The sequence below is a fragment of the Balaenoptera ricei genome, chromosome 15 (genome assembly GCF_028023285.1).
Source record: "Balaenoptera ricei isolate mBalRic1 chromosome 15, mBalRic1.hap2, whole genome shotgun sequence".
In the NCBI taxonomy this organism is placed as follows: domain Eukaryota; kingdom Metazoa; phylum Chordata; class Mammalia; order Artiodactyla; family Balaenopteridae; genus Balaenoptera; species Balaenoptera ricei.
Genome location: NC_082653.1, coordinates 18,732,164 through 18,746,179, shown reverse-complemented (window position 1 = coordinate 18,746,179; position 14,016 = coordinate 18,732,164). Strand labels below are relative to the sequence as shown.

General features: G+C 42.5%; 1 protein-coding gene across 3 annotated transcripts in view; it reads right to left on the bottom strand.

The window, feature by feature from the left end:
- Positions 1 to 14,016, bottom strand: part of CHD6 (chromodomain helicase DNA binding protein 6) — a 208,893-nt gene that overhangs the window by 122,227 nt on the left and 72,650 nt on the right. For all 3 annotated transcript variants that reach the window (XM_059898585.1, XM_059898587.1, XM_059898586.1), the window contains exon 3: positions 6,510 to 7,030. In XM_059898585.1, coding sequence (XP_059754568.1) covers positions 6,510 to 7,030 — 521 coding nt within the window. The remainder of the gene's footprint in view (positions 1 to 6,509; positions 7,031 to 14,016) is intronic.

Genomic DNA, 14,016 nt, shown 5'->3' with positions numbered 1-14,016 from the left:
TGCTCTGAGCTGGGACTCCCTCCACAGTGTTCACCCATCAGTATGATACTATGGGTCTCCCTCATCCAGAAATTCATAACATCTCTTACCTTCGAAGAATTTATTCCCTTCTGTTCTTCCTGTCATTTCATTAAAGAGCTGACGAAGAAGGGAAAATAAACGTATGCTCTGCCTACCATTTTAAAACTGGAAATCCCGCAAAGAACATTTATTTAAATACCATTTTGCTTTAAGTCTTTTCTCATCTATTAATTCCTTTAATAACTAGCTCAATACTCACCTCTTTCAAGGGACTCCCTAGACTAGAACTGAAAGACTCTCTCTTTTTTTTTTCTCTTGGCCGCACCATGTGGCTTGTGGGAGCTCAGTTCCCTGATCAGGGATAGAACCAAGGCCACGGCAGTGAAAGCCCAGAATACTAACCACTAAGCCACCAGGGAACTCCCTAAATACTCTTAATCCTCTAAATCCTTTCAGCTAATTCTATATACAGTTATACTAGGTTCTTTCATTTGTTTATATTTTTGCCTGTTTTTGGAACACTTGCAAGGCTGTTTCTCTAACTTGTGAAAGTTCCCCAATGACAAGGCTCATAGATACCACTGTGATACCTTCCTTCCTCCACTATCCCATTCCCAACAAAAGTACTCATAAACAAAACAAGGCACACAGGAGGCAATAAATACATACTAGATAAGTAAATGAGAAGGTATTCATCAAGCATTTTTGTTTAAGTAACTGTTTCCTTACAGACGGAGTAAAGGTCTACTATACACCAGACCCTAATTCAGAAAGCCCTGGGAATTACAGAGTAAGCACTCCAGGAGCTCTTAAAAAAACAGGAATGGTGACTTAGTCCAAAGCTTTAGAGGTGGGTCTCTGACATTATCATTTAGATTTCTTCCCTACTTAACATAAAGCCCAGTGGGTTCCAAGCAGAGGGTCTCTACTCAGAACTCATTCATGTCTTTATATTTGTCTTCTTTCTTCTAATAAATGATCAGAATATAAAAAGTCTCCCAACAGAAAGAATCTTGTCAACGGACACTCTCGAGCCTCCATAAAGATCTGCACGCTGAACAAAGACAGGTGATTGACAGTGAGGCAGAGCTGAAGTGGTTGAATTTTATTACCCCTCCCACAACACAGTTATCAGCTGACTCACCGTTCAAACAGTGATATAATCAGGTTTGGGGCTTACCTTTCTAGAAACAACCATCGAAGACAAAAATCAGAAAACATAAAACTTTCCTACCAGGATGTTATCAAACCTACCGAATTTTGGAGGAAGATCTGTTCTGGGTTGACAAACCCAAACAAATGGGGGTAAAAAGCTGAGGCACAAAAGCTGAGGTTAATGAGACCATTCATTTCTTTTCATCGTTTTGGTTTTTTCATTCCTAGCAGATGTTAGATAGCCCTCCACTTGGGCCAGCACACTGATTCACTTCTTGACTTTGAGAGAGAACATAAACCATTCTGACATGTGTGGAAATTCCAAAACTTATGCTCTGCCCTCAACCAACAACATGGACACCAACACTCAAGACCCTGGCTTACAAAGGCAACCTCCAGCTCAGTCAGAGCGCCTGGCTCCCGGTTTGAGAGGGCAACCCAAAGGGCCATTGACCTACCTCCTGACGCCCTCACGCACACTGGAATGGCCCATCTTTCCTGCTCACCAAGCCATGCTTTAATGCCATGAAGCTGACTTTTACTAAAGGCCATTTCAAAAAAGAAATATGAAATTCACAGGCACATAGAAGCATTTGACGTAAAAAACTGTTGAGGACAGTATCCACTACGTCACATAATGTTCTCAACTGGTAAAAATTTGACTTCCCTGAGGAACTGGCCCAGCGCTTTTCTAATCTCAAAGCATTTTCCCAAAGCCCTTATCAACATTACCTGACCTCGCAAACCTGAGGCCTGCCTTCCTCTCTGAGCCCCTCGCTGCAGCTATGCGGGCCGTGGGTGTCCACGTATGTACAGGTCTGCGCATGTGTTTGTAGGTGTACGTGTATTTGTGTATATCTTCTTATGCCAGCGGCCCCATCCTCTTCGGGAAAAGGTACTATAATTAAAAAAGAGTAAAAGCAAATAAACTGTACTTGTGAATTTTAAATTTCAGAGTCAGGGAAATGACAGAGAGCCTAACTTGGCTTCCTGGAGGAGCCTTCTTGCTTTTTATATAATAAAGGAGTGAACTAGGCTCATACTCCAAGATAGTTTGGAGGGAAAGGCAGAGAGGGTAGGTTTTTTTTTTTTGGAGTATAATTGCTTTACAATGGTGTGTTAGTTTCTGCTTTGTAACACAGTAAATCAGCTATACATATACATATATCCCCATAAGAGAGGGTAGTTTTTGTTTTTGTTTTTTTAAAGGCTTCTCCTACCTGAGTGTTTTTACCCACTAAGCAGTAAGTGGATATGTGTCGCTACTAATATCATCCTTGAAAAGGAACATATGCTAGACTCTGTCATCTGTTTAGGAGGGGAACTGTGTTCAGTTATCTATCTGCTGCCTCAAGTGCAAAGAGACACAGCACAGGAAAAAGCTGGGGCCATCTTAGTCCTTGAGAGGATCCTATGGAGTGTGCAAACTAAAATCCTGTAGAAGAGGGGCCGTTTCCTACAAATAAAAAACCAATTTCTCTGACACTGGGATCGCCCCACTGTTATCCATTCCTGACCTTCCCTAGCAAAGTGAAAAGAGGCGCAAAGCTGCGGAGAAAAAAGTGGGTTTTCCAGTCGGGCGAGCCTGGAGCCCAATCCTGACGGCGCCGCTCATTAGCTTGGTGCCTTGGACAAGTTACCTCGAAGTTTTCATTTCTAAAATTATGAAGTTTATAAGAATAAAATATTTCATTATAACCACCTCCTGTTATTTAACAATGGGATCTTATATGGATCTCATTTTCAGGGAGAAGAGCTCTATCCATTTGTTCTAAGAAAACAAATTATATATATAAAGTATTTTAAAATAATATATAAACCACACACACACACACACACACACACACACACACCCCTTCTATGTGTCCAACAACCAACAAACCTCTCTGCTGACCAACCCCAGGGACATAAAAGACACAAAGCACGGTGGTCCTGACCTCAGGCACTTCACTTTTGTTGAGGAGACAGGTCATACATACAAGAAAATACTGGGTTATGACTGAGAGACAGCCTACTGCAGAGGTTAGTGTATAAGACTGGGAATCAGGAGGTCTGCGTTTATGACACACCCTTGCAAACAAGTCACTTCTTTGTGGGTCTGTTTCCCTGGCTGCTTGCAGCAGGGCTGGACTAGATCTCTTTTATTCTTCAAGGTCTAAAAGTCTTTGATTTGTGATACAAGTGAGGCCCCAAGGGCTGTGGAAATTCAGAGGGGACGCGCTAGCACAGGGTGTGGGAGCTCTGTGGAGGAACTGGGTGGGACTTGCACTCAGAGCTGAAGAAGGGAAGGACTTGGGAGTCTGAGAGGAGGACAAAGGGCATAATGTTGGAGAAGAGCGATCCAGAGGAGGAGGAGCCAAGTACCTTATTTAAGGCCTAAGGAGATGCATCTAGCCGGCCAGGTCTGCTGCCAGAGACCACGAGGCAGGGAGAGGTCAGACCCCAAAGGGTTTGGATAACACAAAAAAAGAGTCTGGATTTTGTCCTGGAGGCAGTAGGAACAATCAGAGGTGTCTAAGCAGGTATAATTGTTAGAGGGAATCCCATCTCCCTGCCCTCCATATTCTCATGCTTCCCTACTCCCAAGGAGGGATCAATACCGGACACATATTTTCGGCCCTTCTTAGAATTCCTCTCACTTCCCTGACCTTCTCTGACTGGGGACCTATGGGACTGCTGAGACTTGGGAAAAGGAATGAAGCACCCAGGGCCCAGGGTCCTCCCTCTGCTTCAGGGACGTGCCTGCAGTTCTGGTGGATGAACTCAACTGAGTGAGTAACAGGAAGCCCGATTCTGGCCACAAGCCAGTGCAAGTTCTTCAATCTGGCCCATAATAATAAAGCTGATAACTCTATCTCCATCTCTGTTGACTATTTCCCAGCTGATTTGGAAAGGAGAGAGGGAAGAAGGGGTTTGACTGACCACCACCACCAGCTACAAACATAAGTAAGATAACAGCAGGGCTTCAGAAAGATTAGCCAGGTGGCAGCTGGCAAGATGGACTGAAGCAGGAAAAGACCAGAAGCCCTTAAATCAGCTGTGAAGCTCCTCCAATAATCCAAGCATCCAGCGAATCATCTGTAACCACGGAGTGTTATCCAGGGGCTAATCAATAAGGACTCAAATCAAAACATGTACTTAAGCCAATCTGCAAGAGAGTAAATCAAAGAGCACAAAAAATAAGACTTAATTACCAACATATTTTTTATCAATTAATGTCCTTTCAGAACTAGAACTGCTTTTGCTGCCTAGTGGGATCATAAATTAAAGGAGCCAAAGCAATTTTATAAATATATAAAAGACAAGAAAGGCTCACCAGTCCAGAACCCTATCTGGGTTACATGGAAGAATTCCATGATGTTAACAGGTCAGTCTTACACAGCCCCCAAATCAAGGAAGGTTGAAAGCCTCGTGAAACTTGTCCACATTCCCAAAGAGATAACCAGCCTTATCTGTCAGTATCCTCTCAGAGTGTGTCTCCTGGATTTCTAAACCTCAAGAGGTTCTGCTGTCTTCTAAGTTGGCAGACTTAGAAGCACTTCTCCAACGCACTTATATTTTATACAACCTAACTAGATCCAAATCATTTCCCTTAATATTGCTATGCATACATTTGACATCCAACCTTGTTTGTGAAATGCCTCCTCCTCATTGCCCCCAAACGGAATCTACGGCAATGTCGGTATACCCGTCACCTTGTTTCATATCCCACACAAAGTAAATATGAATTCCTTTAAGAAGAAGTTGATAAAATTGTAAGCACCAGAGACCAGTGGCTAAAGTGAGCCCTGATACCTATGACTTTCTACTGCCTCTAGACACAAACCAAACTCCTTATGAGAGCTGTCAGACCCTCCTCTAATGGCCCTAATTCTAAAACACCATCCTTGAGGATTCTTCTTTGTTTCCTGTAATAACCAAAGTAAGTCACTCCACTAGCTCATGTCTGAATCTCCTTCTTCACACATGCTGCCACACTGAAGAACCACTTCAGCTTCTCCAAAATAATTTGGTAAGTTTTTGGCAGAAGATAGAAACTCAACTCCACCACTCCCCACACAAGCCACCCCACCCACATCAGACATCAGTGTGTGCACACGAGGTTCACCCGGAAACAGGGCCCATATGTTGCTCATTAGTCAGACTCCTGATTTTACCTACTTCTTTTGACCTTCTGGTGAGGTTATTTTATGTCCATTCACTGTGAACTACATTCCTGGGATCCCACCCAAGCCTCTACGATAAACAAAAGGTAAAATCCCCTGCCAGGCAGAAGGGAGTGAATATTATAAGGCAGTTTTAACTTGGATTAGAAAATTATCCATCTGGTCCCAACAAACTGTCCTTCTGAAAATGAACCGAACCATAAAATAATTTCTGAGTAGCAGCACACGCCACCTAAAATGCTTTCTCTCTTTAAAATGTACTTCCTTTATGCCTGACCCTGTACAGGTCTGATGGCCCCATTACTTTATATTCTGTTAGCAATTGCATCAACCTCTGCATCTTTATGCGTGCTCCTGGTCTATACTCTGCCTTTGCACTTACATTTTAGAAACTTAAATTCCTTAAATTCCCCTTAAATATATATAGAGGTTATATATTTTTTATTTTGTACGTCCTCAAAAAGTTTAAATCTAATATTCTCCACCAAGAATTTAGAAAGAGATGAAACGAAGAACATTACATTTGTATACAGATGACAAATATTTAACTCCCCGAATAAAGTGTGTGTTTGGATCCTGATAGGATCTACAGCCAGGGCCCCCGACATCACCCCGGCAGCCAATCTGTCCCCACGCCCTCTGCTCTCTCTACAGGTCACTTCGGTCTGTCTCCTCTGGTCTCAATGACTCACCATTTCCTGAGCACCTGCTGACATGTCAGGCACCGTGTTAGATACCGAATGAGAGAAACAGACCAGGCGTGGGCCTGCACTAGGGAGCTCGCAGCCCAGGAGAGCCAGGCAGCCCTTCTCTGTCTGGAACTCTGCGCACACCCACGGCTCTCCCAGACCCCAGCACTGTGCGCCCTCCTGACGGCTGCTCCTCTGCCAGCCTACATTGCGGCCGTTCCCCAAATCGCTGCCCTCCCCGTGTCACACCTGTGACGTCCCTTCCCTGACACCCTGTGTGTGCTAACATATTTCACTTCTCCTTAATCCAAAGGGAATGGCAAGACATTGCAGGCACAGTATTAATTAAGGAGGTGAGAAGGTGGTTTACTTTGGCTGAAAGTGGGGAAGTCATGTCCAGGGGGGCTGGAGTAAGGCCAAGGCCAGCCGCTCTGTGGAGGCAGAGCCTGGGGCTCGGGACGGGAAGAAAGAGACGCACCTGGCCTTCTTGGACTTCGTCCTGGCTGCAGAGTCAGGGCCGCTCCTCTTCTCTTTGGCCTCCTTGGGGCCCGAGGCCTCCCGGGGCTTCCGCACCTTCTTGGCCCCGTCCTTCTGCTTGGGCTCCTTGGGCTCCTTGGCCTTCCTGGGCTCCTTGGCCTTCCTGGGCTCCTTTGGCTCTCTAGGTTCACGCTTCCTCTTTGGCTTGGGCTCCCTGTCCTTGCTTCCCTTTGCTGCCCCTTCTTGCTCTCCTGGATCCTTTTTCTTCCGTTTCTTCTTCACGCCAGTGCCTCCTCCTCCACTGTCCTCCGTCCCGTTATGGGATGTCGTTTTCCTGGGGAAAAGGGTCTCAGCGTCCTCTTCAGCAGCGTATAGGTCCTTCTGGGGCAGACAGGGACGGGCAACATCTTCAGTTTTCTCCTCCTGATCAGTGCTGTGGTCAAACGGGGAGGGGGATTTGTAGTCAAAATTGACAGAGGCATCAGACATTGGGGAGTGATTCAGAACTTTTAAATTTGACAACTGTAAAAGAGAGAGAGACAAGCATATTACTCTTCCACTGCAAGCTTCACAGAAATAGTGATATTAACTTTGAATGCATGGACTTGTTCAACATCTCCTGAGTGCCTGCAATGTGGTAGTTCCTCCCGTGCCAGGTCATGGGCATAGAGTGGCAAACAGGACACACATTATGTTTGCTTTTGCCCTTGTGGAGCAAGGCCCTTGTGGACTAAGTCGTTAGTATATTATGTAAAAACCTGAAGGATTTCCATGTTATGTGCAGAAATCTGAAACACCTTTTTAAGCTCCATTTCTAGAACTGGCAACAACTGTCTCCCACAAAATACCTTTAGATTCTGCTAGCAGACACGAATCCTAGGCACACTGTTCTGACCCTGAGTGGCATTTATCATGCTGATATACAAGTTACTGTTCAAATGTATTCATGAATAAAGGTGATGTCACCAGGGTGATAAGGATGTGGGGTCAACCTCAACATCTTGCTTTATTTCCCCAAATCTCTGCTCTCACATATCATCAAGCAGCATTAACATTCACCTGGTTTCACTGTCAATGAGAACATCTGGATCATTCAAAACTATACCTTTTATTTTTAACTAAAAATAGTGTTCTTCTGTATGATCATCTAACTCTGTCACCAGACTCAGTAGCAGATAACCTCTGACCACTTGCAAAAACCAACTAACGTACGGGAGGGTGCTTTACTGTGATACACGCCTTTAGAAAGAAAGTGTCATAGGTGCTGAAGGCAACGCTAAAAAGAACATTTCAAAGCTGTTTTAGAGCACCACCAAATAAAAGTGCAGCCTCCTGACATGACAACTTTTAAGGAAACATCTCTTTGGAAGCAGAAGGTATATCTCATGTTTTCAGGCCTGGTGTCACAAAGTACATTTGTCATTTCATAACAAGGCTGGGGTTGCCAATAATCTGATAATAACGTGGGTGCTAGTTTCAGGGAACAAAGAAATAACTCGGGGAGAGACAAGCAGGCTTTCCAGGAAGATGGTTACAATCATCTTTGGATGATGGCTTAGGACCAGCCCCATTTTTGAGTAGCCTGCTCTCTTACCAAGGGGCCTGGCCTGTGCTGAAGGGCACAGACACGTGCCAGATGGTGTGGTTTCTCTCTGGCGTTCTGGTTACCCAATCTCTGCTGAGATTTCCTGGCCCACCCTGGAACTGACGGGGAGTGCAAAACTCAGCTGCATATTTCCCTGCTGTTCTTCTTCCCAGTTCCCTTTCATAGTCTGATACTCCCAAACATAACACTGAGAATCCCAGGAGAAAACGATGAAAGAAAAGGAGGATGCTTTTGGATTTTTTATCATAAATAAAGTCCAGTGTCATAAACAAGCCTAAATCCAGAGGGAACTGGTCATTCTGGCAGGACTCACTACTCGGGGAGGGGGGGGGGGGGGAAGGAAAACAATTCAGTTTGTCACCTCATTGCTGATTCAGTACTTAAGGCTTAGGAAAAAGAGGAGCTAAGTGAACTTAAAAGAAATTTAAATCAATCAAATACAAGAAAATGGTTTAGATGGTAAATTTTATAATTATGTTTTCTACCACAATAAAAAGACAAAAAAAGAAGGGAGGAAGGGAGGGAGGGAGGAAGGAAGGAAGAAAGGAAGGAAGAGAGAAAGAGAAAGAAAGAAAAGAAAGAAAAGAAAAGAAAGAAAGAAAGAAAAAAAGAAAGAGAAAGAAAGAGAGAAAAGAAAAGACAGCAAGCAACTCAACAGTACGGTAACAGGTATCCAGTTAAAGCTGGGATCCTATGACCGCATAACCATCCCTGGGATGTTACTTAATTATGTGCCAGGGACACTTGGCCCTCAAGGAATAAGTTTTTGCTTATCATGCAAGGGTGGACACACTAAAAAAGCAAGAGACACAGGTTTGTTTATTAAAGAGGCTTTAAAAGACAACACACTGAAGACCTAATTCCATCAAGGCAGCACTCTGTAGGTCAAAATGAGAACCTCTCCTCAACTCATACCTCATGTCAAGGTCTCTCTTTTTGGGGCTCTCCAAAAAGCTGAGCAGGTAGCTCAGGCAGGTGTGGTGGTAACTGATATTCAATCACTAGGCAATAACATTAACAGCAGCTAGCAGCTACTGGACAGACATCAAATGGATATACTCGGAATTACGCAAAGCATGTTTCATGACATCTCTAATCTTTTCAACAATCCTACAAACTTAGCACCATGCTGCCTATTTTGTATATGGAGAAATGAATGATTATTGATGCTAAGTGCTGTGCCCAAGGCCATACAACTAGTGAGCAGAGAAGCCTGGATCTGAGCCCTCTGGCCAAATGCTTGTTTCGTTGAGCATTTCATGACATGTCAGGGAACCAGGCCACCAGACCAGCATGATGACATTTGGTTAGAAACGTTAAATGTGATGGTGTGCACAACCGCTTTAGGAAACGGTCAGGTGGTTCTTTATAAAGCTAAACACATACCTACCTGATGTCCCAGCAATTCTATTCCCAGGAATCCTAGAGAGTTGTCTAGTCCACTCCTCATTTTACAGATAAGATAATCTGTTTAGAGATTTAGAGGTTTAGAGAGAGAAAGCAATTTGTCAAGATATATTCCTAGGAAGTTGGCAGAGCTGGGACAAGACGTGCGGCACAATCAGCCAGTGTTAAAAAGGAGGAAGTGTTCCAAAAGGCAGATATTAGTAACCAAAAATATGAAATTATAATCTTGAAAGTCAATAATCCACCAGAAATGTTTTTATTTTTAAGGCACCTTGTTGGGAGCCTGGAAAAGATATCTGCTGAGGATTAAAAATATAAGACAAAAAATATTTCTTCCATGTTTCTCAAGGTCAGTGGGGGAAAAAGGCAAAGAGCCTAAATAAAGTCTTTGTTTCAGCTTCTACTAAGAAGGGCATTAAATTACCGCTTTGAAAATGGCCCTAAAAGGGACAGACTTCAGATGATGGACCACAGTAACAACATTTTACATTACACTGACAATTTAAAGAGACGAGCATCTAGGAACACAAGGATAAAACTGAGAGAGACTGACTGATGAAACATGCAACAATGCCAACTCATAAACCGCACTGATAGTAACAAAACACATTGACTGAAGATGATCAACCTACAATACTCCTAGCAAAGACACTTAAAAATGTGAATCTAGAGAAACAGGTTCTGGGTCAGTTGTAAAGGATTTAAGAACTAATGGAAAGATCACAGCCTAGGTCAATGGTTCCCAAACAGAGGTCCAAGGACAAACCTGGGTTAACCCCCTAAGAATCACTCAAGTACTTGAAAGTCAAATTAGAATCTAAGAAGATCACCCAGGCGACAAAATGGATAGACCCTGAAAGAATTATGCTAAGTGAAAGAAGCCAAGCACAAAAGACTACATATTGTATAATTCCATGTACATGAAATACCCCAAACAGGCAAATCCATAGAGACAAAAAGTAGAGCAGAGGCTGCCAGGGGTTGAGGGAAAAAACAGAGTGACTGGTGATGGGCATAAGGTTCTTTGGGGGATGATGAAATGTTCTGGAATCAGAAAGTGGTGATCTTTACACAATCTTGTGAATATACTAAAACCACAGAATTGCATGTTTTAAAAGTGTGGATTTTACAGCATGTGAATTATATCTCAATTTTTAAAAATTCAATGTAAGAATATACTGAAAAGGGTCCTCTCATATGTTGCTGGCAGGAGCATCAACTATTAAAAGATTTTTTGCAGGGGAGAGTAGCAATAATACTAAAATTTTAATTTTGGATATGCTTTTTTTTTTTTTTTTTAATTTTTATTTATTTATTTATTTTTGGCTGTGTTGGGTCTTCGTCTCTGTGCGAGGGCTTTCTCCAGTCGCGGCAAGCGGGGGCCACTCTTCATCGCGGTGCGCGGGGCTCTCAACATCGCGGCCTCTCCTGTTGCGGAGCACAGGCTCCAGACGCGCAGGCTCAGTAATTGTGGCTCACGGGCCTAGTTGCTCCGCGGCACGTGGGATCTTCCCAGACCAGGGCTCGAACCCGTGTCCCCTGCATTGGCAGGCGGACTCTCAACCACTGCGCCACCAGGGAAGCCCTGGATATGCTTTTAAAGTGAGCAATTTCTCTTTGAGAACATAAACTAAGGAAACATTTAGATACTCCAAAGGTTTATGTATAAGAATATCTGATACAGAATTATTTTTAATAGAGTAAAAAACTGTAAATACTCTATTTGTCGACCTTTAGGAAAATGCTTAAATTAATAGCACATCCATCATATAGAATACTACTACACAGCCATTGTTACACAAAGTTTTAGTTGACATTTAAAAAGTGTCCACAACATGTGGGAAAGTAAAAAAAGAAAACCTATGATCTAATCCCATTTTTTTTTAAGAAGGCTATACCAACATTAGCTTTTTAAAATAAATTTAGGACACATACCATCATTATGTCTGGGAGATAAGATTGTGGGCAACTTTCACTTCATTTTTTCAAAACTTTCTCAAAGTTATTATTTGTTTGCCTTTACCTGTTTCCCATGATTAGAAAGTAAGCTTCATGAGACAGTGACTTTGTGGTGTTCCCCAAGATCTTTGTGGCTTATAGTAAAACTCAATCATATGATTATTGGATGAAATGAATATTTTCAATTTGAAAAAAGAGAAAAAAGACGTCTACAAAATTGTACGTGTAAACAAAAATGACAACAAATACCTGTGTACCGAAGAAAGAATGGAAGAAAATAAACAAAATGTTAATCATTTGAGGCTGTGCAAATTTGGGTTTTAAAATTTTTTTTTATTAAATAGACATCTAAATTTTCTATAATGAGAATACTGCTTTCAAGATACTTATAATAGAAAAATTTTCACATAGATGTAATAGAAAAATTTTAAAGACTTTAATAATGAAGGAAAAATTGTTTGCCAGACAATTCACACTCCTCCAAATCATCAGTATTCAGGAATCAAAGGCAGAATATGAGAGGCGCCAGCACTATGATTACATCTGACTGAGGGCAGGGCAGAGTGTACTTTGCACTTGGGCTGCAAAGGCCCTTGCACACCCTTCACCCAGAAGCGCTTCCTCCAATTTCAACCCAGCGGTGAGCGGCCCAGTGAGCCCCTGCTGCCCATCGCTTCAGGGTCTTCCACCTTCCCCAGGGAGAGGAAAGTGTTTGCTGTGTAGACTTACTTAATATCAAGAAATCAGCTAAACATAAAAATAAGCAGACAAGCTTAACTAAGTTTGAGACCTGTCTTTTTTTAGAAGTCCAAATAACAAAAATGAAAATACAAAATAAGAAGTAATTACTACTACTAATGAGTTGGTTTGTGGACACTTCAGGTGGCAAAGCTACTTTCCAATTAGAATTAGAATTGTCTTATTTTTTCACCTTCTCTTTCTTCTTATAGTTACCACCTGCCTGTGGAATACAGTAAAGACAGAAAACCCCACATATCCTTGGCTTTATCACACTGCAATTGCACGGGGACTCATTCATTTGGCAAATAGATTTGTGCTGAGTGAGCAAGACCCATCTGAGGAGGGACAGGGACAATGTCAGTGTGTGCATGTGTCTGTGTGTCCCCTCTGTGTTTGTGAGTTTTTTCCCTGTATTCAGCATATTCAATCCTTCCACACCCAGGAATTCTGTGCTTTGGGTGATGAAGCAGGTATTTCAATCCTATATGGCTCCTCACATGGTCACAGCTGGTTAGCACCAGGAGGAGAAGAGTTCGGTTTCAGGCAGAAGTGTCCAGGACACTCTTGGATATACTTTCCAAGGGAAATGTCTATGAGAATAAATTAGACCGCCCAAGAAGAATGGATAAAGAGAGAAGAGGAAACAGGACCTAACCTGTGGAACACTAATACTTAAGGGTCCCAGAGGGGGAAGAACCTACAGACAGGGTGAAGGAGCAGTCAGGTGAGTGATATAGGAGGGAAAAAGGGTAAGAAAGAGTTGCTTCACAGAAACCGGAGGATGAGAGCATTTTAAGACAGAATGATCACAGGTGTCAAATGCTGCTGAGGAGCACGTAAGCTAAGGACTGAAGAGTGATCAACAGATTTGACGATGTAATTTCTGCAAAGCCCCTCTACCCCAAAGTCCTTGAACCTGTCAGTCAAGTCTCCACCTCTATTTTCATATTTTTGCTTTTAAAACAGGATGGGGTGGTGGTGGTTTTTTCTCTTACGATGTTTCAAGACTCTTTGACTACTCTAAATCTTTAGGCAAAGCCAACCTAAACCTTGTTAATTCCAAGTGGTAACAAAAGCCGGGGACAGGTAGATTATTAAATTTAGATGCTGACAGAAAAGAGTTAGGAAGAGAGAAGGAAAATACTTAATAAGTGCCTGTTTGTTAACAAGTGTTGTTTCTAGAAAGTACGAGGTTTTTTTTTCCAAACAACTATGGTTTTTATGAGCAAACCAAAAGCTCAAAGTGATTCAATTTTCTAACCTGTCAAAGTGCAATGATGTTTGTTTCAGCCAACCAAGGCTAAGAGAGACCTCTTCTAAAATGTTTTTGTGACATCTTCTAAGCCAAGTAGATCAACAAATACAGAGAGAATAAGACTATTTTCCTACCTCTTCCTTCCTGGCCCACCTGTAATTTCACTGTAGTCCTGGGTTACTAGAGCCCCTGAGCCCAGAACTTAAGCAAACCCTGGCCAATACCATTTCCACATACCAAGGCCCAGCAAGACCACGGCCTGGAGTTAGGAATACTATGTGTGGGCAGGGAACGGTGCTTTTCATGTATCTCGACCTTTAGTCACAGCCACTCTGAGTACTCAGAATTGTTTTGATATTTGAAAGATAAAATAGATGTCAGCAATGATCATAATAATACCTGACTTTATTAAGGAATGAGTATTAGGCAATATACTAAGTTTCTTAAACAGATTATGTCTCAAAACAACTCTAAGAGGAAGTATATTATGGTTCCAAATACGACTCTATAGAGTAGAAGTTCAGAGAGGTTAAATAACTC